At 37.8% G+C, this 23194-nt stretch overlaps 1 protein-coding gene across 3 annotated transcripts in view; it reads right to left on the bottom strand.

Annotated features, from left to right (window-relative positions):
• The window catches only part of DACH1 (dachshund family transcription factor 1), a 394247-nt gene extending 371282 nt beyond the window's left edge, over nucleotides 1–22965 (bottom strand). For 2 of the 3 annotated variants that reach the window (XM_084766967.1, XM_084766966.1), the window contains exon 1: nucleotides 18239–22965. In XM_084766967.1, the coding sequence (XP_084623093.1) occupies nucleotides 18239–19071 (833 nt within the window). In that variant the 5' untranslated portion in view covers nucleotides 19072–22965. The remainder of the gene's footprint in view (nucleotides 1–18238) is intronic. The other variant, XM_084766968.1, reaches the window with a different exon arrangement.
• Between the last annotated feature and the right edge of the window lie 229 nt (nucleotides 22966–23194).

Here is a 23194-nt window from a genome sequence, read left to right as displayed (position 1 = left end):
GCAGCGCAATTATATTTAAATCCTGTGTGTGTGCATGTGTATGGGAGCATGCATACATGAGCATAGGTGCACACTGATGCCAGAAGAGGATAGTGGATCCACAGGAGCTGGAGGTTCAGGTTGAGGTGCAGTCCTAACCAACTTAATTAACAGCTCTGACCTCCAGTGCTTTTATTTTGAAGTTCAGATAAAATGTATTTCTTATAGCTACGAAAGAAAGTGGAAGCAGATATCTAAAACACTATAATACCCAGTTAATAATAACCACCAAGATAGTAACATGCAACTATCTAACTATACATGTGCATATAAATATGTATGCACACCCATATGTGTACATTTTTGGTATGATCACTACATTAAAATTATTGGGTAATTCAATAATTATGGTTTTTATAGTTCAAAATTAGTATGATAGGTAAAACTAATTACACTCAAGATCAAGTTAAAATTTCAGTCTTATAAATGTATGTGTTGAAAACATAACAAAGTTTCAATATGGCCTAAATTACCATGAGAAAGTGGTAAATACTCATAAATTGAAGCCTGTTTATGTGACTCAATAATATGAAAACAAAAATACAATAAGAAAGCTAACTGTCTTCATAATAAGTATCTACTATATACGTAAAAGTGTCTGAGGCTCTCAGTAGCGACACACAATACTTCTGTATAATAGTCTCATGAAAGTAATTAGTAGTCACTAGAAATTAAATTCAACCCAAGTTAGAAAATAGATTAATGATTTTAAAATTAAAACTTAATATCATGTGATAAATGTTTCCAAAATGTAGGTACATCAGGAAAATGCAACAGAAACAACAATACCTGCTTTTCTCTACTTCCCCTCCTCTGGTAAATTTACAATGGTAGGACTTTTTATACCCAAATACCAAGAAGAAAAACATTCAGATTCAATTTCAACAACCTGCTATGTTTCACAATATAATAGATAATAAATGATGCATATTCCATAATTAATAAAACCAAAGATGTGATAAATCTTCAAAGGCAGAACAGCATTTTGAAAGAAGGACTGTTTTGCCACAGTGAGTATGTAAAATAGTTTCATACTAAAAACTTAGGTGAACATGCTTGAAGGCCTACTTCAAATGTGTTTTCAAAAGAAGACCTTTGAGAAAAATTGCTATTTGAGTGGTATATGATCCTGAAGAATGAAAAATTATAAACTATGTCTTTATCTTTAAAAGATTTTGGACATCTAGCCATCCTGGAATGCTCTGGCCAACTTTAAATGAACTGTCTCCTGCATGAGCAGGAGTCACAGTACAGCATCCTGGAAGTAGTGAAGCTAATCTTCTCCTAGATGTGTAGTATAAATATACATACTTTTATCCTGTGTCTCAAAGAGTGAAACTTTCTAATCTAGCACTTAAAATATATCTTTGAATGTTAAGGCTAACAAAATTTTAATAAATATGATTATAAAATTTCAAATTCATAGACTTATTTGTTGATTTATTTGCAATATCCTTAGAAATAAATGCACAGGGTAGTAGGAAAAACCAAATCAAAATGTTCTTTATGTTTTGAATTAGTAAAAAGAATTTTAACATTTTAGCTGTGACTCTAAGATAAAGTTTGAAAAACTGTGATTTCTAAGTGTTTTCAAGCCACGGCCATCATATCCTTTCCTCACAGCCTCCTTTGGAAGTAAGGAGAAAATCATTGCCATTATCTGGGGCTTGGGGTCAGCCAGACTAACATCTTAAATATTAGTAAATTTAAGCAAAATATAAAATCAAGTTCCCTAACTCTTCCTCAAGACCCCAAGGTGCCTGCAGATAATAAGTAGCATATATAGAAGTATTGTGATAGTGAAATATTTTGGGGGGGCAATAGTGACAATTCCCACTTGAAATATTTATAGTGGTATAACACCCTTGTCTAAAAAAAATTCCCCAGAAAGATCCTTGTTACTAAGGCTTTCAAAAACTCCTTTAACATACATCAACATTCACTATTGACAAAGCCTGGTGTTGCAGGCTTGTTGTAACTCCAAGTACTAACAGTAGCATCAAAAGCTGATGGCCTGTCTGGGCTACAGAATGAGTCCAAGTCCAGTTTTAGCAATCTGGTGAGACCTCAATATAAAGAAAAAAAGAGGCTGCTAAGTAGATTAATAATAGAGTACTTTTCTAGAGTACATGAGGTCCAAGGTTCAAACCCTACTACTAAGAAAGAAAAATAATTGTTTTTTTAAAAAAATAATCTAACTAGTAAAAGTGAAACAGAGAGGTGAGAAATACTCTCATTGATAATGACAACTACACTTCATAGCAACACCCCTGTTGTCTAACAACGCTCATTTCAGTAGTGACAGCGTAAGGCAGTGCCAGGATTGCAGACTAATGTTCAATGTGCTATGGGCAGGAGACCATGCCTTTACCCAACCCAGAGGATCGATTGGTCCTGGTAAAATCTTATTTTAAGACTTTTTAAGGCACTGATTTATGCACAATTGATCTGATCAGCCAGGCGGTCAATGTGATTTATTAGCTAAGATGGCCAAAACTCCTTTTTCTCCTTTTTCAAGCCGTAGCAATTCACCTCATTAGAGATGGGATCATTATAGGAAGCCACTGAGAAACAAGAACTTGAGCCTGCTGGCCCAGTTTGCCTTTCCCCCCCACTTAGGAATCCACCAAAGAGCCCTAGCTAGGTATCCCGACCAGTGCTGCCAGACAGACACAGGAGTTAGTCAGTCACATCGTGACTAGAGATGGATGCTGTAGGTTAAAGGGGTCTGTCATTCTTCCCTGAGCAACCCTTCCCAGACAGCAAACACACTCATTTAGCCTCTTTAGAAATTCATTCCCTCAGTTGCTAAGATGAATACTTTTCTTGTATCATTTTGTAATTATGGGGCTTAACTAAACACAAGACTAACAAAATAAATAACAGGGCTGACAAGCTACATGTGTGCCCACGTATACATACAACCCACTGAGTCCATTTAGCATCCTTCACAGGTGCTTGTGTCCAAGGCTATGTGTCCCCCTTGGGAATGTTGATGGGGAGATTCCATAAGGCCTCACCTCTAGATGAAGAGGTACAGGCCATCAATACATACTGAAAGAGAGACAGTTTCCTGCAGGGGCAATCTCTCCAATAGGAGAGTCTTGTATGTCATAAATCCTCCATTCTTATTATCATGACCTATTCCCCAGAAAGACCTAGTACTCAAAGCCTCTACTAATGATTACCGACCACCTTAAAGTTCATAACCAAAGAATTAGTAGGTGAAAGACATAGTAAAATTGGGACATGGGATGAAGAGTAGTTTAGACTGAATTACTGTCCAATATCTGCTGGCCTTCCCATTCAGTCTGGTGCTACAAGCTAGAGATCAAAATTGTGGCCATGCTTGTGTTGTGTGTATTATACATGGAGTTGGAAAAAATTCTGTAGCTCATTGTATTCCCGGGAGACATGGCCTCTTCGTTGGAGTACATTACCTCACCATATCCTAGGTAAATTATAAAGAACTTTGATTTTTAAAATCTAGATTTACTTAAACCCAGATATGTTAATTTCTATATAAAACATAGACATTCTCACTACATTTGATTCACCCTGAAAATTGGCTTCATTTAGAATATGTAAAATGAATGGGCAGCTTTTAAGCTAGATGTCGTTTTATTGACATAAAATAATACAATGAACGTAGTAATTTGCAAAATACACATCTGATTTTACAACTTGGGGAGTACAGTCTCACCTGTCCTTATTACCCAATTGGCCCTGTCAAAGGGTCAAAGGTAAGTGTAGCTGTTGTGTTAGTTAATAAAAAGTGGGGTCAGGTGTGAGAATATGGATGTGTGTAGGGAGGGTGTACCTGAGTAAATGTGGTTTTGTGTGAGCACACATTTGTGCTTTGCTCTGTTTCTGTGATTATCTTTGCAGTCATATATCCAAACCCGGAAGTATTTACAGATAATGATGTAAATAAAATTTGTGTCATCAGACCTACATAATAAAGTAGAAATAATTGAATATCTAGGGTTATTCTCATCATAATTTTGCTGTTGACATCTAAACATTTTTTCTATCTCTTTATTAAAGATAAATTAAAAGCAAGTAAGTTTTTCTGGTGTAGTGTTTTGCTTCAAGACACTAACTGGATTGCAGTTTCTGGTCATTTCTACTGAGTATGTGAGTTAAAATTTCACATTTATAATTTAATCTAGAATAGAATTTACATTACACTGGTCATATGTTATTATAATTGTTAAATGATGTATTATTTACCAATTTGAATTATTTATTTAGTCACTCATAAAATAAAACTTTTCCAATGTTATGAATAACATCACTGAATAATTTCTTTTCTTTTAGCTGTTTTTTTCCTTAACACCAGTTCTATAAATAGAATGAGACACTCCAGGGAGAATATGGAGTGGTTTCAGAGTGTATTTCTAGTTGTCGAAATATATTCACTCTCTGGAGTTGTGAACTCCAAAGAACACACAACTAAGCAAATACCAGCATAGCACATGTCAGCTCGTGTCTTATTGCTTTAACAATACCCTGCATTCTATCCTCCAATGTAGATAAATGGACCTGTAATGATGATCATAGCAACAACTGCCATCACAGTCTACGGAATGCACTGCTGTCATTCATGCTGTCAATAAATAAGGAATACAGATCCATCTTAAACTTGAGACTAGTTAGTGTGAATAGCCTTAGTGTTGTCATATATAATTTGACTATAAAATGAAATATTATCTATGAATTTTCAGCAGGCTTCTGCATGGGTTTACACAGTACGTGTGCCATCTCCACGTACACTTCACATTTACATGGTGAGGGTGCCAATGAGAGTATTTCATCAGACACAATCCTGGAAGCTGTCTGGCCAATAGGAGTAGTTTGAAACGGTTCCCTAATCACTATTGAAATCACTGATAGTACTGTCTGTCCACACTATGACAGACAAAAGCTGAAATGTATTAAACACTGCAATCCATCATGCTGCAGATGGGGAGCAGGAGCCAGCGAGTTCAGAGGCACTGACTACCCGCTGCTTAACAAAGGCTGGAGTTCTGACAGTTCAGTCCTGTCCTAGCTCCTCACTACCACCCCTCCATCCAAGATGAATGAGTGTAATCAATGAGGGAGAAAGCCTGCTGAGGCCTGCAAACTCAAACATTGTTACATTTAAAGTGCTCCGTTTTACCCTTAATCAGAACTGTTCTTAAACGGTTATCTTCAACTACAAGATTAAGTGTATGGATGAATGGAGGAAGGAAGGAAGGAAGGAAGGAAGGAAGGAAGGAAGGGAGGGAGAGAGGGAGGGAGGGAGGGAAGGAAGGAGGGAGGGAGGAAGGAAGGATAAAAGGAAGGAAAAAAGAAAGGAAGGAAAGCTTCAAGAAAGTTTATCCTTAGAAAATACTTGACTCATCCACTGCTCAAGTTTGGAAAACTAACTTTAATGCAATGCTGGGAGTTCAAAGGACACAAGGTAAAAGTCTCTCAAGGCTAAGTTTACATTGAAGCAACGTACTACCAATGTTCCCTCTTAATGACCAACACATAGCTATTTTGAAATAAGTGCCAAGTAGAAACAAAATGCCAATTGCTAAAGCTCCATTCATTTTGTATAGTTGTTTCTAATAACTACACAAGAACCTCAAAATAGCCAAAGGGAGAGAAAAAACCCTCAACTGCTAACTGCACATTAACAAAGTATAGAAACGAAAGACACTTTTCTTTGGATTTCAGCCTTGTCATTTCCAATTTTCTGCTCCTTGGACATGCTTGTATTCAAATTCTGGAACATCTATTCAGCATATCAATCCTAATTAGACAATCTGGGTCTGGAAAGGATGAGAGCTGGGTCATTTGCATAATTTAATCATAAATACTCAGTGATACATATTTCCAAATGCATTTGTACAATTATCTTTTCATCCTTGGGGCAATGGTATTAATATGATTAGGCAATATTTCTGGAAAAAACAGACAAGTATGCACTCTTTTTAACTGCAGCTTAAGGCGATATGAAAAATTAATTAATTTCTGAAGAAAATCAATTTCTCTACGTGACCACATTAGACATCGCTAAACCAAGGCTTGGAAGCCTCTCTCAATCACTACATTCTATCAGGCCCTTCTAAACTCTGATTAGTATGTGAACAGCTCAATAGAAAAACTGTAATGTATCAAAGAGCATCTCAAATTGTGAAGAGATCTTCTGCTCACTTTCCTGTCCAGCATTTCTCTCTCCTTTACTTAAAGGCATTGTTATTTAACCAGTCAATGAGAAGCCTGTGCTTTCGGTGTGAACTCATCTTGAGTGATCTTTTATTAATGTACATTAAGCAATTTCAAGGACAACAGGATAAGGTTACTTCTGAAATGCTTTCTCAAGAAATGGATTTATATTCTTCTAAAATAATCCTAACTCACGCGAGACTGTTTATCAGGAAGGAAAAAAAAAAAGATAAGCTAAGTCATCTTGAAAGTGTCCCTGTCATGAGGAGAGCATTGTCACATTCTCTGCAGAGACACAAGAACCCAGGTGGCTAATCTGATTTTTTAAAAAGAGATTCTGCTTTGTATGTTAATTAGTGACAAAGAAAGAAGTGGCATTTGTGAGTTTAAATGCACTGTTCTTTCCTTTACAATCAAGCAAAAAAGTAGAAATCACTGCATGCAAATATTCAATATTCATTTAATTTGCATAAAGGTGCTTGAACAAATTTTTGATTCTAACAAGCTCATTTTTCATGCGTTTTGTCTTTCATCCTAATCTAGCATCTGTCATTCCTTTTTGAAGTTATTATCGGCCCAATTCCCTCCTGGACATGGTTGCTGGGTGACCGGTATCTTAGCACCCACTTTGACAGGAACAGATGTGAATCTGATCAAGAGATTTCCCAGGGGTACCTGAAATCACAAACAACTTTTGTGAAAAACAAACAGCATTCCTGTCATGGTCCCTTATTTAGCCCACACCCCAAAAGAAAGAGGAAGAAAGTTTACTCCATATCAAATGCAGCATCCTAATGTTATTTCCTAAAATAGGAATAAAATACCTAAATAGAAATAAATTGTATTTTCTCACTTGGAATTGAGAAGATCCAAGCAAAACATAATCAGTTTAAAACTCGGAGTTTGTTTTGATTTTGTGAAAAAGGGGTCCAGATTTCTTTTGCAGTTTTACATAACTTTTTCTCAAAAAGAAAAAGGATCATTAAAAGGATAGTTCAGATAATAAGGATATTTAAGGAGATGGAACTTAGTTTGTTGTCTGAGAATATGTATGTTTAAATGCCATAGAGAAGCCTGGAAGCTGTAAGCATCACTCTAGTTTTCGAGAACTGTCCAAAAGATAAGTTTTCCCTTTTTCATACACTTTCACAGTGAGTGTTTAATGTGTCCTCTTTTTTTTCTTCTTCTTCTTTTCAGATCACATGGTGTGGGTACCATCAATCATTACTGGAAATAAAGTTTCACAGTGCCATGGGAAGGCAAAAAAAGGTCATAGAAACATCCTATCATTGCCACTGCAAAAGTCAGAACACGTTGCTTTTACAGCACTAGATGATTATTAACACCAGCAAAATTATGAGCTATCATTCCTCCTTCCTTCCATCATAGTTTAAATCATGCAACTAGCCAAGGAACACTTAGAAAAAATAAAATATCTAATTAGATATTGATGTTTTATAAATATGACATTAAGGTGGTTTCGGGAAACATTCCCTATCATTGATTTAGATTTTCAACCTCTTTCCAATGGTAAGCACCAAGGCAAGGCTGATTGGCTGCTAGCTTCCTCTGAAAGCATTAGGTTACACAACAGGCCAAAATAAGTAAATAATGTTTGTTTATCATGACAAAGTATTGCCCCTTGTGCACATGAGTTATGCTAATGATGATAATGACATATTGTACATTAGAAACTTCTGTATCTCCATTCCTTTACTTAAAAAAAGATTCATTGCAGAAAAATAACTGACAGTAGCTCATCTGAGAGACTTTATACATATTAAATGCAAAAGATGTAAATGATGTTTAAGATTCCTTTTCATTTTTAAATTGGAGAAGGAATATGCCCACTTCAACTTTATAGTTTGATGATGAAATTACTGGAACATTCTAAAAGCATGTGTGTGTTGCTATACCTTTTATAAACTATGTTCTAGTGTTTAGATTTTAGTAAACAGTAAGTCAAACTATCCGAAAAGTAAACATTCTTTTGCCTTTCTGTAGGCATTATATAGTGTATTTTCACAAGCAAAGAGATTATTACCCCTAATAATTTATATCAAAACACATTTAAATATGTAATAAAATGAGTACTCTAGGAACTAAGAAAACTACACACACACACACACACACACACACACACACACACACACACACACACACATATATATATATATATATATATATATATATATATATATATATTACTTTGAACAAATAGCTGCCTTCAGATTTCCAACTTGAGCCCATCCCACATGCTAAGGTAAAATCAGTTAAGATACAAACGGCTTCTGTGAACCCCAGTGGCCAGTGACTATGTTCAGGTGTTTCAAGTAGAGACAAAAAACTAGGCCCTTCTCTGAGCATTCCACCTCAAAAGATAGTAAAATTATAACCATTCAACATATGATGCTAACTAAGGAAAATAAAACATACTTATAAATATCCTTATTCTTAAAGGCTATAACAAGGGAACACTTTTTAAAACATTTTTCCACTTAGTTCATTGCTGGAGAGAAATTAAGGATAAAAAAAAATGTTCCTATTCTAATTAAACAAATTTGGGTTCAAGCACCTTAAATCTAGGATGCATATATAAGTTATATATTTTAAGTAATTAACAGTATACTAACACGAGTAAACTTAAATAGCCTCAAAATATTTATACTATTTGGTATTAATACAACAATCACTAATGAATTATATATTTAAATTTCATAAGTATATCAGATTTCCTACTAGAGTAGCAAAACAGGTGTTACAAAAAAAAAAAAAATCAAACTTGACCCAGAAGGCTCCAATATTAAGGTTTGAATTGGGATCAGTTCGTTGTTTTCCCATGGGGTAACTTGTATAAATGTAATTCTATGGTTTCATAAAAGCAGGTCAAGTTTCTATCCCTGGGGGTCTTTTGGCAATTTGAAGCATGGAAGAGCTGTTCCTGGCTACAAGTTCAAATCTGCATGTCCTGTCAGTGGTGTGAAGAAATGGAAAAAAGAAAAAAGAAAAAAGAAAAGAAAAGAAAGGACAGGATAGCAGTAAAAAACAGGCATACAATCCTGTTTTCCCTCATCAGACCATTCTTAAGGTAAGAATAAATGTGTCAGACCTATCAAGCCATAGAGTACATTGAAGCCACTTTAATCACTTATCATTTTTCCCCTTTAACATATTCCACACCAAATTATATGCAATGCGAAGCTACAAATATTTATTTCTATTTGAATGACCAACTGAAAAAAATGAACCTCTTGTAAAATAAGTGGGCATAAAGTTTTTCTACTTTGTAGAAGTTTGGGTTGTATCCTTTGTAATTCTAGAATCTGTAGATAAAGTTGAAATTTCTAAATAGACAAGTTCACACACACATGTGTGTGTGAAATAGACAAGTACATATATATACATATATGTATATATGCATTTTTCTACCTTGAAAAAATTGTACACATACTTCCACTTTTACCACGGATGTAATGACTTGACAAATGTCATGGAATGATTCAGAAAATGATTGATTTCAACTTATCTGGATCTTTACCAAGTGTTTTCAAAGACAAGTACAGTCTGGTGCACGAAGTGGTAACACACATCTCCTTATGTAGACATGAAGATTAACGCATTGACCTCCTCCTCAGCTCAGCTCGCGGATGGCGAGGATTTTAGAGAAGCTACTCCTCCTTGGGTTATGAAACTATTTTCTTATAATGTGTCCACTGATTCCTCTACACTTCAAAAAGAATGAAGTAAAACAACAAGTACATTGAAGCAAGAATATCAAAGACATTTAGTATTATTAAAAATGCCTATACATTTACATCTAATATTTAACATCTATTCATACAAATGTTTCTCATCTGTGCACTCTAGCTAGAGAGTTAACAATATATGTAAGTTATCATAAAACTAAATACTTGGAAAATGCATTAAATTTCAGTTATTGTCCTAATAGTGATGCACTCTTATGCATTTTAATTACATTTAAGAAACTGAAGTGCAGGTTACTGCTTCTTTACTCTAAAATTAAGTTCTGTTTTTGGGCAGATGTCGGTGTAAAGTAAAATATGTTTTGCAAATCTATTTTATACTTTGATGGATTACAAACAAGATAACTAAGAATAATTATAATGTAGGTAATTTGTCGCTTGGCCTATGTTTAACAGTTGCCAAGTGTGCAAAGGTTTTCTTTTTAAATGTGTTATAATTATTTACTTCATTAATAAATTGGAATAAAATTCACATAAGTAAAAATATACAGTATAGATATTTCTAAACTATTGGTAAAATTGGTACACCTGTTGGACATGCAAGAATAGCAATCCTAATATAAAACGTATGGGTGGCAATATTTTTTAAAAACATGGTTTAAGTCATTCTCTTAAAGGTCAAAGGTCTGTAAAGCTAGCAAGCATCTAACTCAAGAAATATCCCTTCTTAGAATAAGGTTAAATAAAGTTTAAAGACTTAAACTGTGAAATAAGAATAGAGTTGAAAGTAGCAGATTTTATTAAAGCTGTAATGAACTCAACGGTATCACCTTCAAGTCATCTAATTGACAGGCACATCAATGGAAGATCTTTAAAATAATAATGCTATTATTAGTACAGACTCTTAATTATCATCAATGGAAGTTTAGAATATTGCTTATGATTTAAAGAAAATATTTCACATTCTAGGTGAATAAAATGCTTTTTTAAATAACATTAACATTGAATTTGGCTAAGATATGGCCAGTATGCTTTAACTTGAATTGAGAAGTTATTGCCCCAAAAGTTTCTATGTTTGTATTAAGTACTGGTCAAAATTCTTGACATATAGTTTGATAGTACTTGATAGAACAGTGAGATTATTTTTTTTTCCTATTGTGCTGGAAAGGGTAACCTAACTGCTTAGAAGCATTTGATACTATATAAAGCTAAAGACAATTTAACATTGTGAATTGTTCTTACTTTCTGTTTACTTTGTTCATTTTTCCTAAGGAAAGATCTCATTATCCAGTATGACTCATAAAAATATCCTGTATCCCTACTACCTGTTGCATTGTTCAACTCATGAAATTCATGTTTTAATGGTATATCAAACGTTTGTCAAACAAATAAACTGTTCTCAAATGTCTCTACCAAACTTTAGATGGTTTAGAATATTGTTTTTGATTTTAAGGAACCATGCTGAACAAGAGAGAGAAAGAAAAACAGAAAAGAGCTTACTCCTCTTATCTAGCTAAAATTATGTCACCTTGACAACATCTCTGTCAGCCGTTGGTAACCACCAATCTGACCTGCTTCTCTACATCCAACTCTTAAGCATTCCATGCCTAAGTTAACTAATGTAGCATTTGTCTTCCTGTGCCAGGCTTATTTCAAATTTAACGTCTTATATAAATGTGGGTGCATTGCAGGTATTGTAATCTGTCTAGACAAAGAGAGCTTTTAATTCTTCATTTATATTCCTATTTTCCATCTCCATCTACTTGTCATCATTGTGCCCCAAACTTGCTTCTGGCTGCTCCTTCTTTTGCTGTGCTGCATAGTGTAGAACACTTCATTACAATTACATTACAAAAATAAATAATACCAATTAAATAACATAGCGAGTTTTCCCCGTTTAAAAACTTGTCCCTTACAACTTGCAGTGAAATATCTTGTTTTAAAGCACATAAGAATTCCATGTTTGAATATAGATCCAACTGTAAATCATTTGTGATTGAATTAGAAAAAGATTGCGATTTTAACAAACTGCATCCACTGACAAGTCTAGGATCCAATCTAGAGGAATCTAAAGATGAATTTCATGATTTGGAACATAAGAATGTTGCTTTTTAATGTGGAAATCCATTATACAATCCAGAGTTGTGGAAATCCAGAGTATACAAAGGCAGTTTCAGTGCACCTGGCTTGAAGCCCTTGACTGGGATGACAATGTGCTAACTTGGATCATTTTCTCAAACGATTGGACTTGGACTTGTAAATAAACACTTATGCATAAAGTTAATTATTCACTACCTACAGCTAAGCAGCAGTTAACAGATACTTAACAGACCATCAGAACTTTCAAATAAATAAATAAACATGTGTGTGTGTGTGTGTGTGTGTGTGTGTGTGTGTGTGTGCAGTTAATTTAACAATAGATCATTACAACAAACTGTGACTACCTTATCTAGATATTTCTGGTTTCCAAACCAATATTTTGTTAACTGATCACACTATTCTGACAGTTATTTGGGTCTGCAACACATCCTTAAAATGCAAATATTAGCCAATAAGAAACGTGTGTGTGTGTGTGTGTGTGTGTGTGTGTGTGTGTGTGTGGTGTAATAATACTTTGGGCTAAAAATACTTCTGGAAAATTTAGAAGAAAAGTAAGTATGTTTTAATATCATATGGGTTTGGGTTTGCAGAAAGCCTGTATTAGACCTGAGGTAAGTAAATATTTCAGTATAGTAACAGAGCCTTCAATAATATTCCTTAAGCTCAATTAAGCTATTTTTTTAATTCCACATTTTCTCTTTTGTACAACAGTGAACATAACAAATACTACGGGAAAAATGCATCTCAGTGTAGTCTCAAAGGCTGAAAGTGCTAATGCAGTCTTATCTAGAATATTTAATTTAGAACATCTATATAAATATGTATCCTTATACATAAGTATCACAAACTGACCAATCAGAATTCACTACCTCAGGTTAGTAAGTGGTACTTGCTAGCCAATGATAATAACAACCTAAATGTAAAATGATGAAAACTAGAATGAACCACATTTTAAATACTCAGACAGTTCTCATCAGCTTCATATATGCCAGCATTTCCAAAACATATAATTTGATCTGACAAGGTTTGTTAACAGCCTGAAAATTATGACTTTGAAAAATAAAATTCAGACAAAGTTGAGATGTAGCAAACAAATTAAAGCATACTTACAATCAAACATTTACTGAAATGTGGAAAACTCACCTGTACCTACTTAGAAGACATGTTTCATACTGGTTTCTTCATGCAAAGACTAACAGGGAGACAACTTACAACCTGTCAGAGTTCCATTTCCTACTGTGTTTTTGCAATAGCTGTATTTTGTGTTGCTTATACAATGCTATTAAAATAACTATTTTACTTGATTGGCAAAGACAATTGTAGGAAACAACTGAATAAAATAACTTGAGAAGGTAATATAATACTGATTGATAATCAGATCACATAGGCTTCTTAAAATGACAACTACTTGGTTACACATTCAGCTAATTTGCAAATGCTACTTACATTCCAGAAACAAAACATCAAACGAGAAACAATAAAACATATTATGTTTTTGTATGTTGATGAATCAGATGTAGTAAATCGCCAAAGAAGGGAATGATTTATGCTCAAATCCTGCCAAGACTTTAATCAATATTGGGTGTCACATCCCAGGGGGTTGGGGAGGTAAGTGAGGCAAAAAAAAAAAGGGTGTCTAATATTTGTCTCACTAATTTACATGCAACACCCATGAAATGCATTAATTAAACAAAAAAGACAACAGCAAGCAGTGACTAATAAAGTGTTGATATTTTTAAAATCTGTATCAAATTTATTAAATATTGTAAGAGGAAACTGGGCATGGAGGCTATCTTATTAGGTTTAGAGAATATTTGAAGCTTTAAAAAATAAAATATTATCTTTAAAATTTGAATTTATTTCATTGTGACATTTACTAAAAGTATTTTTCTAAGAGTAAAACAGTTTATAATCATGCGCATTTTTACAATAATAATTATATTCAAGACTAACTTCAAAGACCAGTCTTAATATTAGCTACATAACTAAAAAACTTATAGTCTATACTATAAAGTGATATTTTCATATCTCATTAATATATTAGTTATCAAGCTATCATTTTCTAACATTGTAAACCAGGAAGAAATAAGTTACAGAACCAAACTAGCTTCCATATCTTCTGGCTTGGTCATCTGATCATGTCGCTTTCTTTTTGATATGTTATAAAACAAGACACTTGGTTTTATAGGAACTATTAATCTACCATAGCACAAAAACTTCAAAAGCATAGTTTCTTCATATGAAGTAATTGTTGTTTTTCTGTGTGCCAAGGACCATGATTGTCTGTCAGAAGTGACTGAATCTGGATTTGTGTTAAAAGTCCTATGTCAATGCAAAGCAGGCAATGAGGACGATGTTAAACAAACAGTGCCCCAGCTTTCTATCTTTATTAAAAACCCTTGACAAGAAAAATAAAGCAAAGAATAGCAGGAAAAATATACACTTCTTACGCTAAAATTGCATTCAAATATGACCCTGAAACATAAAAGGCTTGGCATATCTTCCAATTTATGGATAGCATTTACATTGAAGACAAAAGAATATTGTTTATGAATATATATATGTTTACGTGTAAAAGATTGAATGTGAGGTAGTCTATTTAAGTTTTTAAAAAAACTTTGTTATCTCAGGCTACACAGAAGCCAAGTCATACTCTGGCTTAAAAGAAACAGCAACAAAATCATCTTCTTTCAGTATACAAGAAGAGAAGCATTTTAGATAAATGCAAAGGTCACTTCTTATTCCATGATTTCACAGACAAATCGAACCTTAACCCAAATCTACAAACAAGCAATTGACTGACACAAACAGACTTGACCATGTACATAATTACTTTTTTGTTGTTGCTGTTATTTAATGGTTAGCAGTTAATTAACTGACCTCCGTTGCAACAGCCAAGTTCAGACAACTAATGTTTAGTTTTAAAATAATAATTGGAGGAAAGTGATCAAGGGCAGACCTTGCCTTTTAACAACTTTCAAATGCACTTCCTTACAATTTCCTTCATGTTTTGAGACCTACACTTTTTAGCTTTACTATCTGGAAGGTGGCAGTGCCTTCTTCATCTCCTACTGGTAATGACAGATGGCTTCAACATTTACTCTAATTTTCATAGAGAGCACCCTAATTCAATACCCCGAAGCAAATTAAATCTACTTTAAGGTTTGCTACTGTTCCTGAGTCACTCTCAGAAAGTTTATTAATGTGCCTTCCCTTTAGCATCACTTTTTTTTAGCATCCTAAAATTCACTGAATTTAAATATTGCTAAGAGTCCTCATTAGATATATACCCTGTAAGCAGCTGAGAATACTAAGATTTCATAGTACACAAACACACACACACACACACACACACACACGTATACACAGCACACACTATATACACAGTATACAATGTTTATCTATATAATTAAACATACACAGGAAATGGTCTTACTTCTACATTTTTCAATAATACAACGTACAAATTTTCCCTTGGTCTGTTAAGTACACAGAGCAGAAAAAAAAATAGGGTGAAAGATGTCACTCTAAGCTAAACTAAGAAAAACAAAATCGTAACACTAAACTATAAACTAGATATAAATGAAATAAAATAATTTTTCAAGTTCAAGCTGCAACGCATTCAGGCTATTGCTTACAAAAAAAAAAGAAAAGAAAGGATAATGTATATAATTGCCATTATAAATACCATTGTGCTACCATGCAAATTGTGTAGTTTTGTGAGAGAAAGTTCAAATGCAACTTTCCATTCTATAGCTGGCTATTTGGTTGACATAAAATCAAAAATTAATAGTCAGTCAGCACTTCCTATGCATAAGAGTAACGTGAAGTAGGATTTTAGAACAATAAATTTAATCATACAATATTAAGGCCAAATGAAATATAATTAGGGTTCAGATGAGATATTTTTAAGGGGATAAAGAATTCCACTGGGTTTAACTTATCTTTGGCCTTGTAACTTAAGTCTCTAGAACTGTGCGGAGTCTCTGGAAAGGGAAAAATCTAAAGAAGAGGAAGAAAAGAACAAAGATTAAGAGTACTAGAAGAAGGGAAGAAAGTAAAAAGAAAAATAACTTTAAGAATATCCTCCAATTATAAAATGAAAACTATCATTTAAAGTCTTGGAATCATAAGATCACAGAGCCATTCTAAGGGGTTCTCACAGGGTGTGTGTGTGTGAGGGGGTGCCTACACATATGTAAAATGATTGTTGATTATTCAGAATCAGAAACACACAATGGATATTGAGATAAAAGCAGGGATTTCTTTAGTAAAAAGGAAAGCAGCATCTCAATTTGTCACAGAGTCAATATGACAGAAGTGTCTGAACTGACTTCCAATTTACCGTTCATTTTTTTTTATAACTCAAGAACAATGTTTTGGTTGCTTCTGATAGTTCTAAAGACGGGTTTTGGACAAATATTTTATCTTCTGGACAACCAAGAATGACAGTAATCTGACTAAATGGCATTTAGCAATCAGCATGCCCACCCGTGCCCACTGCCATCTGGCCATATACCGGATCCAGCAGGAGCATGTGTGCGCGCACGTATGCGCGAGTGGGACACACACACACACACACACACACACACACACACACACACACACACACACCATAGTTGAATAAGAGTCAAGACCTAGGCATCTTTGATTCAAACTCTTGGCAAATAAACGCAGAAAACAATTTTTAGCTAGGTCAGTTAGGTAGGGATGGAGTTGCAATCTTTTTCCTTTTCTTCCCAGGTCCTACAGAGGAACAGTCTCAAAGAAGAACTAGCTGATGGCTTTGGCCCCCATTTGCTTCTGATCTTAACTATTGGCTTCTCACCCCTTCCTCCAGTTTTTCTTAGCCCTGCTTTCCTTTCTTCACTATTTAAGCTTATGTTAAAGACACCAAAGAATATATATATATATTCTTGCCCAGGTCACAAGTGCCTGCTTATGATCCCCAAGTCTTCCTATTCTTTTTCTCACAACCTTTGAACTTCTGTGACCAGCTGGATCACTTCTACCCCGAAACTGACAAGTTGCCCCACTCCCGCCCCCTCCCGGTAGAGCCTCCCCCACTGAGCGTTCATTAGCATAAAACTGGTTGGGTCAGGGACTGTCCGAAGGCCACCTTGCTGCATGCGTTTTTACCTTGGAAGACTAGGGAAAATGTACCAAGCCCTTAGCATCCTAGGACAAAATGTACACCTGCTCTTTTATTGAGTTGGTAACCTCCGAAAAGAAACTACAGGGAAGGAAGGAAGGAAGGAAGGAAGGAAGGAAGGAAGGAAGGAAGGAAGGAAGGAAGGAAGACTGGTAAACTCCACTATGAAAAGAGAGCCAGCAAGTTGTTCTCTTTCTTCCCCACCTCTCCCGTTCAGCTTTCAAGAGGCTGGGGCACCAGGTCATCGCCTAAAGAACAAAACGTGTTTGCACCTTCACATATGCCCTGGGGCAAACGTACTCTTGTTGTTGTTGTTGTTTTTCCTTACACACACACACACACACACACACACACACACACACACACACACACACACACGTGCGCAAACACACACACACACACCCCTCCCCTACACAAGCTTCCCTCTGGGATTTCAGGGCTGAACTTCCTGCGTGAACTTTCGAATCACCCCCTCTCTTCCCCGGGCCCGAGGCACTGTTCCCTGCTGACTTCCCGGCATCCCTCTTCCTTCTTTCTTCCTAGAGGACCTTCTAGACCCGAGCGTGCCCCCCTCCCCCAGGTTCCGAACCCTGCAGTGTTAGGGTCACGACCTCCCTCCTTCCCTAGAGGTGCCCAGAGGCTTCCCGGGGAATCCATGTCCCAGGAGTGCACACGCTGGCGGTAGTAGTGCCCAGAATGGGTGCGGGTCACCAGCGCGCCCAGGAAGGGGCTGTGACTCCTGGGAAGGCGCCTTCCTTCTGCTTCCTAAACTGCTTCCGAAGCGCAGTGGCAACCTAGCCTGAAAGCCCTGGGGAGCCAAAGGAAGACCGGACCCGCACAGATCCGGCCGAGAGCGGTGCGAACTTGTCCAGGAGGTCGGGCGAAGGAGACTAGCCCCGGGGACCGACAGGAGAGGTTCGCTCGCCAGGGCGCGCAGCTCGCGGACGCGCGGGGCGGGCGGCGATGGGAAGGGAGTGAGGGAAGGGCAAGGAGGAGGATGGGAAAGGACTAGGGCGACAGGAGGTTCCCCTCAGCTCTTTACCTGGCATTGGTGCAGTCATTGTAGAGGGTCTCGAAGTCCTTCCTGGAGATGAGTTTGCAGCGGTTCACTCCGGGCTGGATGGCCCCCAGTCCCCTCAGGATGCGAACCTGTTCCACGTTGCACACCACCGGCGTGATCTCCAACCGCTTCAGCTTGGTGTAGACGGTGTGCAAGCCCCCCACCAAGTGCTTCAGGAACAGGTCGAAAGCCTGGGGCAAGCAGATCAGCTCGCAGCCCTCCACCGTGAAGGAAGCCACTTTGGCCCCCCTCAGATCCACCATTTTGCACTCATTATTCTGGGGGGTGTTTTCCACTGGGGACGGGGTTGAGTACACGGGTTTCCCAGGGAGGGGGCCGCAGCTGCTGCTGCTGCTACTGCTGCTGCTGCTACTGCTGCTGCTGCTACTGCTGCTGCTGCTGCTACTACTGCTGCTGCTGCCGGTGCTGGCGGTGATGGGGGTGCTGGAGGCGCCTCCGCCAGCGCTAATGCCGCCGCCGCCGCCGCCGCTGCTCCCGGCCGCCAGGCTGGGGTTGCAGTTACTCCCGCCGCCGCCGCCTCCGTTGCCGCTGCTGCCACCACCGCCTCCGCTGCCGCCACCGCCGCCACCAGGAGAGGTGACTGTGGCCGCTGCTGAAGAAGAAGCAGAAGAGGAGATGGGCTCCGGCCGGAACAGAGTTGGCCCAGAAGACGCCGGGGGTCCGATGGACGGAGCCGGAGACGAGGTCGCCGAGGAGGTGGAGGTGGTGGTGCCAGAGGAGGAAGCAGACGTGGAGATCGGGGGTTGAGGGGGGACCAGCTGGGTCGGAGGGATCAAAGCCGCCGGCACTGCCATGGTCACATATAAGGGGAAACAGAAGGAGGAGAAGCGAGGGGGAAAAGTTGCCACACACCTCCCAGAGGGGAAGGGGGAGAAAGGAGGACAAGGATCGAGGGAGTCAGAGATAACAACTATTCTAAGAAGGAACCCTGGCTAGAGAGAGGGAGAGAAGAGGAGAAAAGGAGGGGAGGGTAAGAAAGAGCGAGCGCAGGAGGGGCGAGCGCGAGAGGCGCTCGAGAGAGAAACGCACAAAAGTGTCCCGCAAGTCGAAATGCGAGTCCTCTCCGGGGGCTGGGATCTCGGGCTGCTGGGGGGGGGGGGGTGGCGGGGGCGGGGAGGGTCGGCTGGTGGTGTGTGGGTCCCGCTCTAGCACAAAGTTAAAAATGAAGGTGAAAAGGAGGAGGGTTGAGGGACTTGGGTTCTCCCTGGCAAGTACATTGATCAAAGATTGAGAGGGGAATGACAGAGAGAAAATGAGCTGAAAGTGCAGGCTGCCGGCTGGACGAGTTGTTGTTGTCACACGGTGCAGAGGGGAGGAGCTCCGGATACTTGAAATACCCTTTGAAGCCGCGAAAACCTCACTCACTAGTATTAACCCAAATTATCCAACCAGGAACTCGGAGCACAGACTCTGAGAGCGCGAGACGGAGAAAGGGGTGGGCAGAAAAGGAGGGAGGTGGGTACGGAGAGAAAGGGTGGGTGGAAAGCCCTAGAAAAGCCGGGGCCCAAGAGCGGTGCTCCGACAGAGGGAGAGTGAGATGGTCATCTTAAGTCTCTCCCGCTGCTACCGTTACATTGCCTGCCTCCTACTCTGTGGCTTCCTCTAAGACTCCTAGGCACACACACCCCCCCCAAAAGGTTCTGAGCAGTGCTTGCCCGCTGAAAGAGCAGCCGCTCAGCTGGCAATTCACCTTCAAGACTTTAGAATAAAACACCCATCCCCGGGCATTTGTGCAAGAAGTTACAAAAGAAAAACACATCACCAGTTCGTGAATGTCAAGCAATTACCATTTTTTAGGAAAATTCACTTGTAAGCAGAGTAGACTTTGATGTATCTTGTGGTTTTAGTTTCCTATACTACAACATGTATGTAAAGACAGAAATTTCACAACAGTTTTCAAGTGGCTGGGGGGAAAAGTCGCTTAAGAATAATTGGTGCTCCTGATAGAATTTCTTATTTCCTAGTAGACTGGAAGTACATTATTGTAGTGAACTAAGTGGCTTCAACAACAACAACAACAACAACTTCCCTTTCCCCTCCCGAAGAAAGGTCAGAAATGCCTACAGGTGAGAAATTTCTAAGAGATCAGACATCCTCAAAGATTAGAAAGGAAAATACAAAAGCACACTGATGTTTCTTACTGAGAACTCTAATTAATTCACCTGTGTTCCACAGTAATCAGCCATCTCTTATCCTTTAGTACCCAAGGCTAGTTGCTAGCATGTTATTTAAGTAACACAATAATTATGGGTTTCCCTTTATATTTGGAAAGTACTGCTGTATTTTGGGAACGTCTTTTTGGTTTGTCAGTGAGAATGTGTTTCTAAATAACGAGAACACAAGCTAAGCTGCTTGGCTGACTTGTAAAGACAGAAGGGTATGGTGCTTTGGGGGCTGCGCAAGGGGACTCAGGCTTGCGTTTCTCCTCCTGTCGTCTCTAACTTGTTGCACAGAGGTGTTTATTTATTCGGGGATATTTGTCCAACATATCATTTGAGCATTAGGTCTCGTCGGTTTGCTGCTTATATCTCTAGGAAACTAGACTACATAGGCTTTGAATCTGTCCACACATGTTCAGAGATTTGAAAAGATGTAAAACAAGGAGCTCGCATTTGACAGACTTTGAAAATTAACCATTAAGCAGGCTCATAGTTTTAAGAAATTTTATCTTTTTTTTTTTTTTTTTGGCCATTTAGGTATTGAAATTATCACTTTGCTCTTTATCCTTTTTAATCCACTGCACTCTTTGAAGTTTAGTGTCAAAAGGTACAGGAACCGTCTACCATGAAAAATGACACTATTGTCTTACTACTCTTTTATGCTAAACTTTTTGGGACACAATGCTTGTACTGGGAGGCTTTCCTAAAGTGTGAGAATTTTAAAAATTATTACATAGAAGTATATAAACTTCTACAAAGAGAGATGACATTTTATCAGCTGTTTGTCCTAGGATTACAACATACTGAGTACATGTAGATACATATAACTCAGTATTATACTGAGATGAAGTCTATTAATTTTTCATTAATTAAACCTATTCTAAACTAAAAGTAAAGATTCAGTATATATCACAAACAACAAAATATATTCGTAAATATCATTTTCAAAATGTCAAATTACTGTAGTAGTGAAATGCAACACTGCAGAAAGTGTTAAACCCTTTCTAAAAAGCTAACATATTTTTGAATGCCATTCCTAATTTTAACAAACTCAAATATGCTTTCCAAGTGCAAAAGTATGTCCTGTGTCAAACCCTAGTACTACAAGCAGAAAGGAGTTAAATGCCCAATACCTTACAATTCCCATTCTCACATTTCCTCAAACTATCACTTATCCAAAATCTGCCACACTCTGAAGCTACAAACAGGAAAAGAAGCAGAGATGCAGATCCCATCCTGTTTTCAGCCAACGTCACGTTTTCTGCAGAGAAATGTGTGCTCCCAGTTCACACTCCCCTTAGAAGTAAGGCTTGGGAGTGTATTCCTCTACCTATATGGGACTCCTCCCCTCCCCCACCTCAGGTTTCCAAGCCTTTTCAAGGAACCACTACTTGCTCCTGCTGTCTAACAATAGGGTTAGAAAAGCCAAATGTTGCAAAAAAAATAAAATATGCTGGAAGGAGACTCCCCGAAAAAGCGTATTCTTTTCTTCTGTCTCCTTCCTACTTTTGGAGACATTCTTTCCTGTGATGAAGAAGTCAACCCATATTTAACACAGTACATACATCAACTTAAGAAAGATTTCAAATTCTCCCTCCACTGCAGCTTTGGCACTGAGAGCCTTTGTCTTGTTTATTGTTTTACATCTCTTGTTATTTAAGACCCCTCTCCCTCCGTCTCATCTTTCCTAACCTTCCCTCAATTTGCATAAGCAAAACTCAAAGTACTGTAACTGATATTAGAAATTTCTCCCTGTGTTTTCTGAAGACGCATTGTGCTGAAATCAATAAGACTGTTTAAAATTCAAAGACCTGCAAATCGTTCTGTTTGTCCTTTGATAGGGCCTGTGCTGATTAAAATGCTACCAAGAAAGCTTAATTGCTGCACTAATTAAGAAGTCTTTAATTTCTTTCCTAGGATATCGTTTGAAGCTTAGCTTGTACAGTTCAGGGAAGGTATTTTCTTCCCTCCTTCTGCCCTCTTCTGGCCCCTCCCCTCTCCTCCCCCTCCTTTCCCCCATGTGAGGAGACCGGTAAGAAGGGGAACTAATAAAAAGAATGGTCTCATCACCTATTACTTAACAGAAATCGGCACAGGATAGAGTTCAGCGTAGAATGAAACGCAGTTTTGAGAAGAGCTGTAGGCTTTTCAGGAGACAGTGAGAAAATATAAAGAAGCTGTTGCAGGCAAAGCCCCGTGATTACCTGAATGACAACAGGCACTTTAGTGGATGACGAGAGCATCCTATTTGGTTAAAAAGGCTCAGTGGAGTGGTGAATAGGGACACATAAAAACATACTTTCACAACCTGTGGTTTCAAAAAGGAAGAATAAATGTGTAAAGAGGTGGACTTGTAGTTGGAATTTGGTAAGTATCATTTTATTTGAGCATAAAAAAGATGCATTCTGTGGGGATTTATTTTTGACCCTTTGATAACTGAGGGAGTCACAGAACTGTATTACATCTATTCCGGGCTTATCTATTGACATGTTGCATTCAGTGATTTCTCAAGTGGGGAAACTGACTAAATGATTTCACAAAGCTTTCTCTGTAATCAATAGTCATTTTTTTTAAGGTTTATTCATGCTGCATTATAATTCTGGTAAATGACTGCAAGGAAGAAGATTGTAAGAAAGATGCAAATATCGACAGATCTAGAGAAAGTCAGGTCTTCATTCTTCAGAATTTGAATGTGGCAACTGGTATAATGTTGTTTTTTAATGAAACTTTATTGTTTCTAACAACATAAGAAACCATA

Source organism: Acomys minous, assembly GCF_964271855.1.
Source record: "Acomys minous genome assembly, chromosome: 18".
Taxonomy (NCBI): Eukaryota; Metazoa; Chordata; class Mammalia; order Rodentia; family Muridae; genus Acomys; species Acomys minous.
Note: the sequence above shows the minus strand (reverse complement) of the source record. Positions and strands in the feature narration are given on the sequence as shown.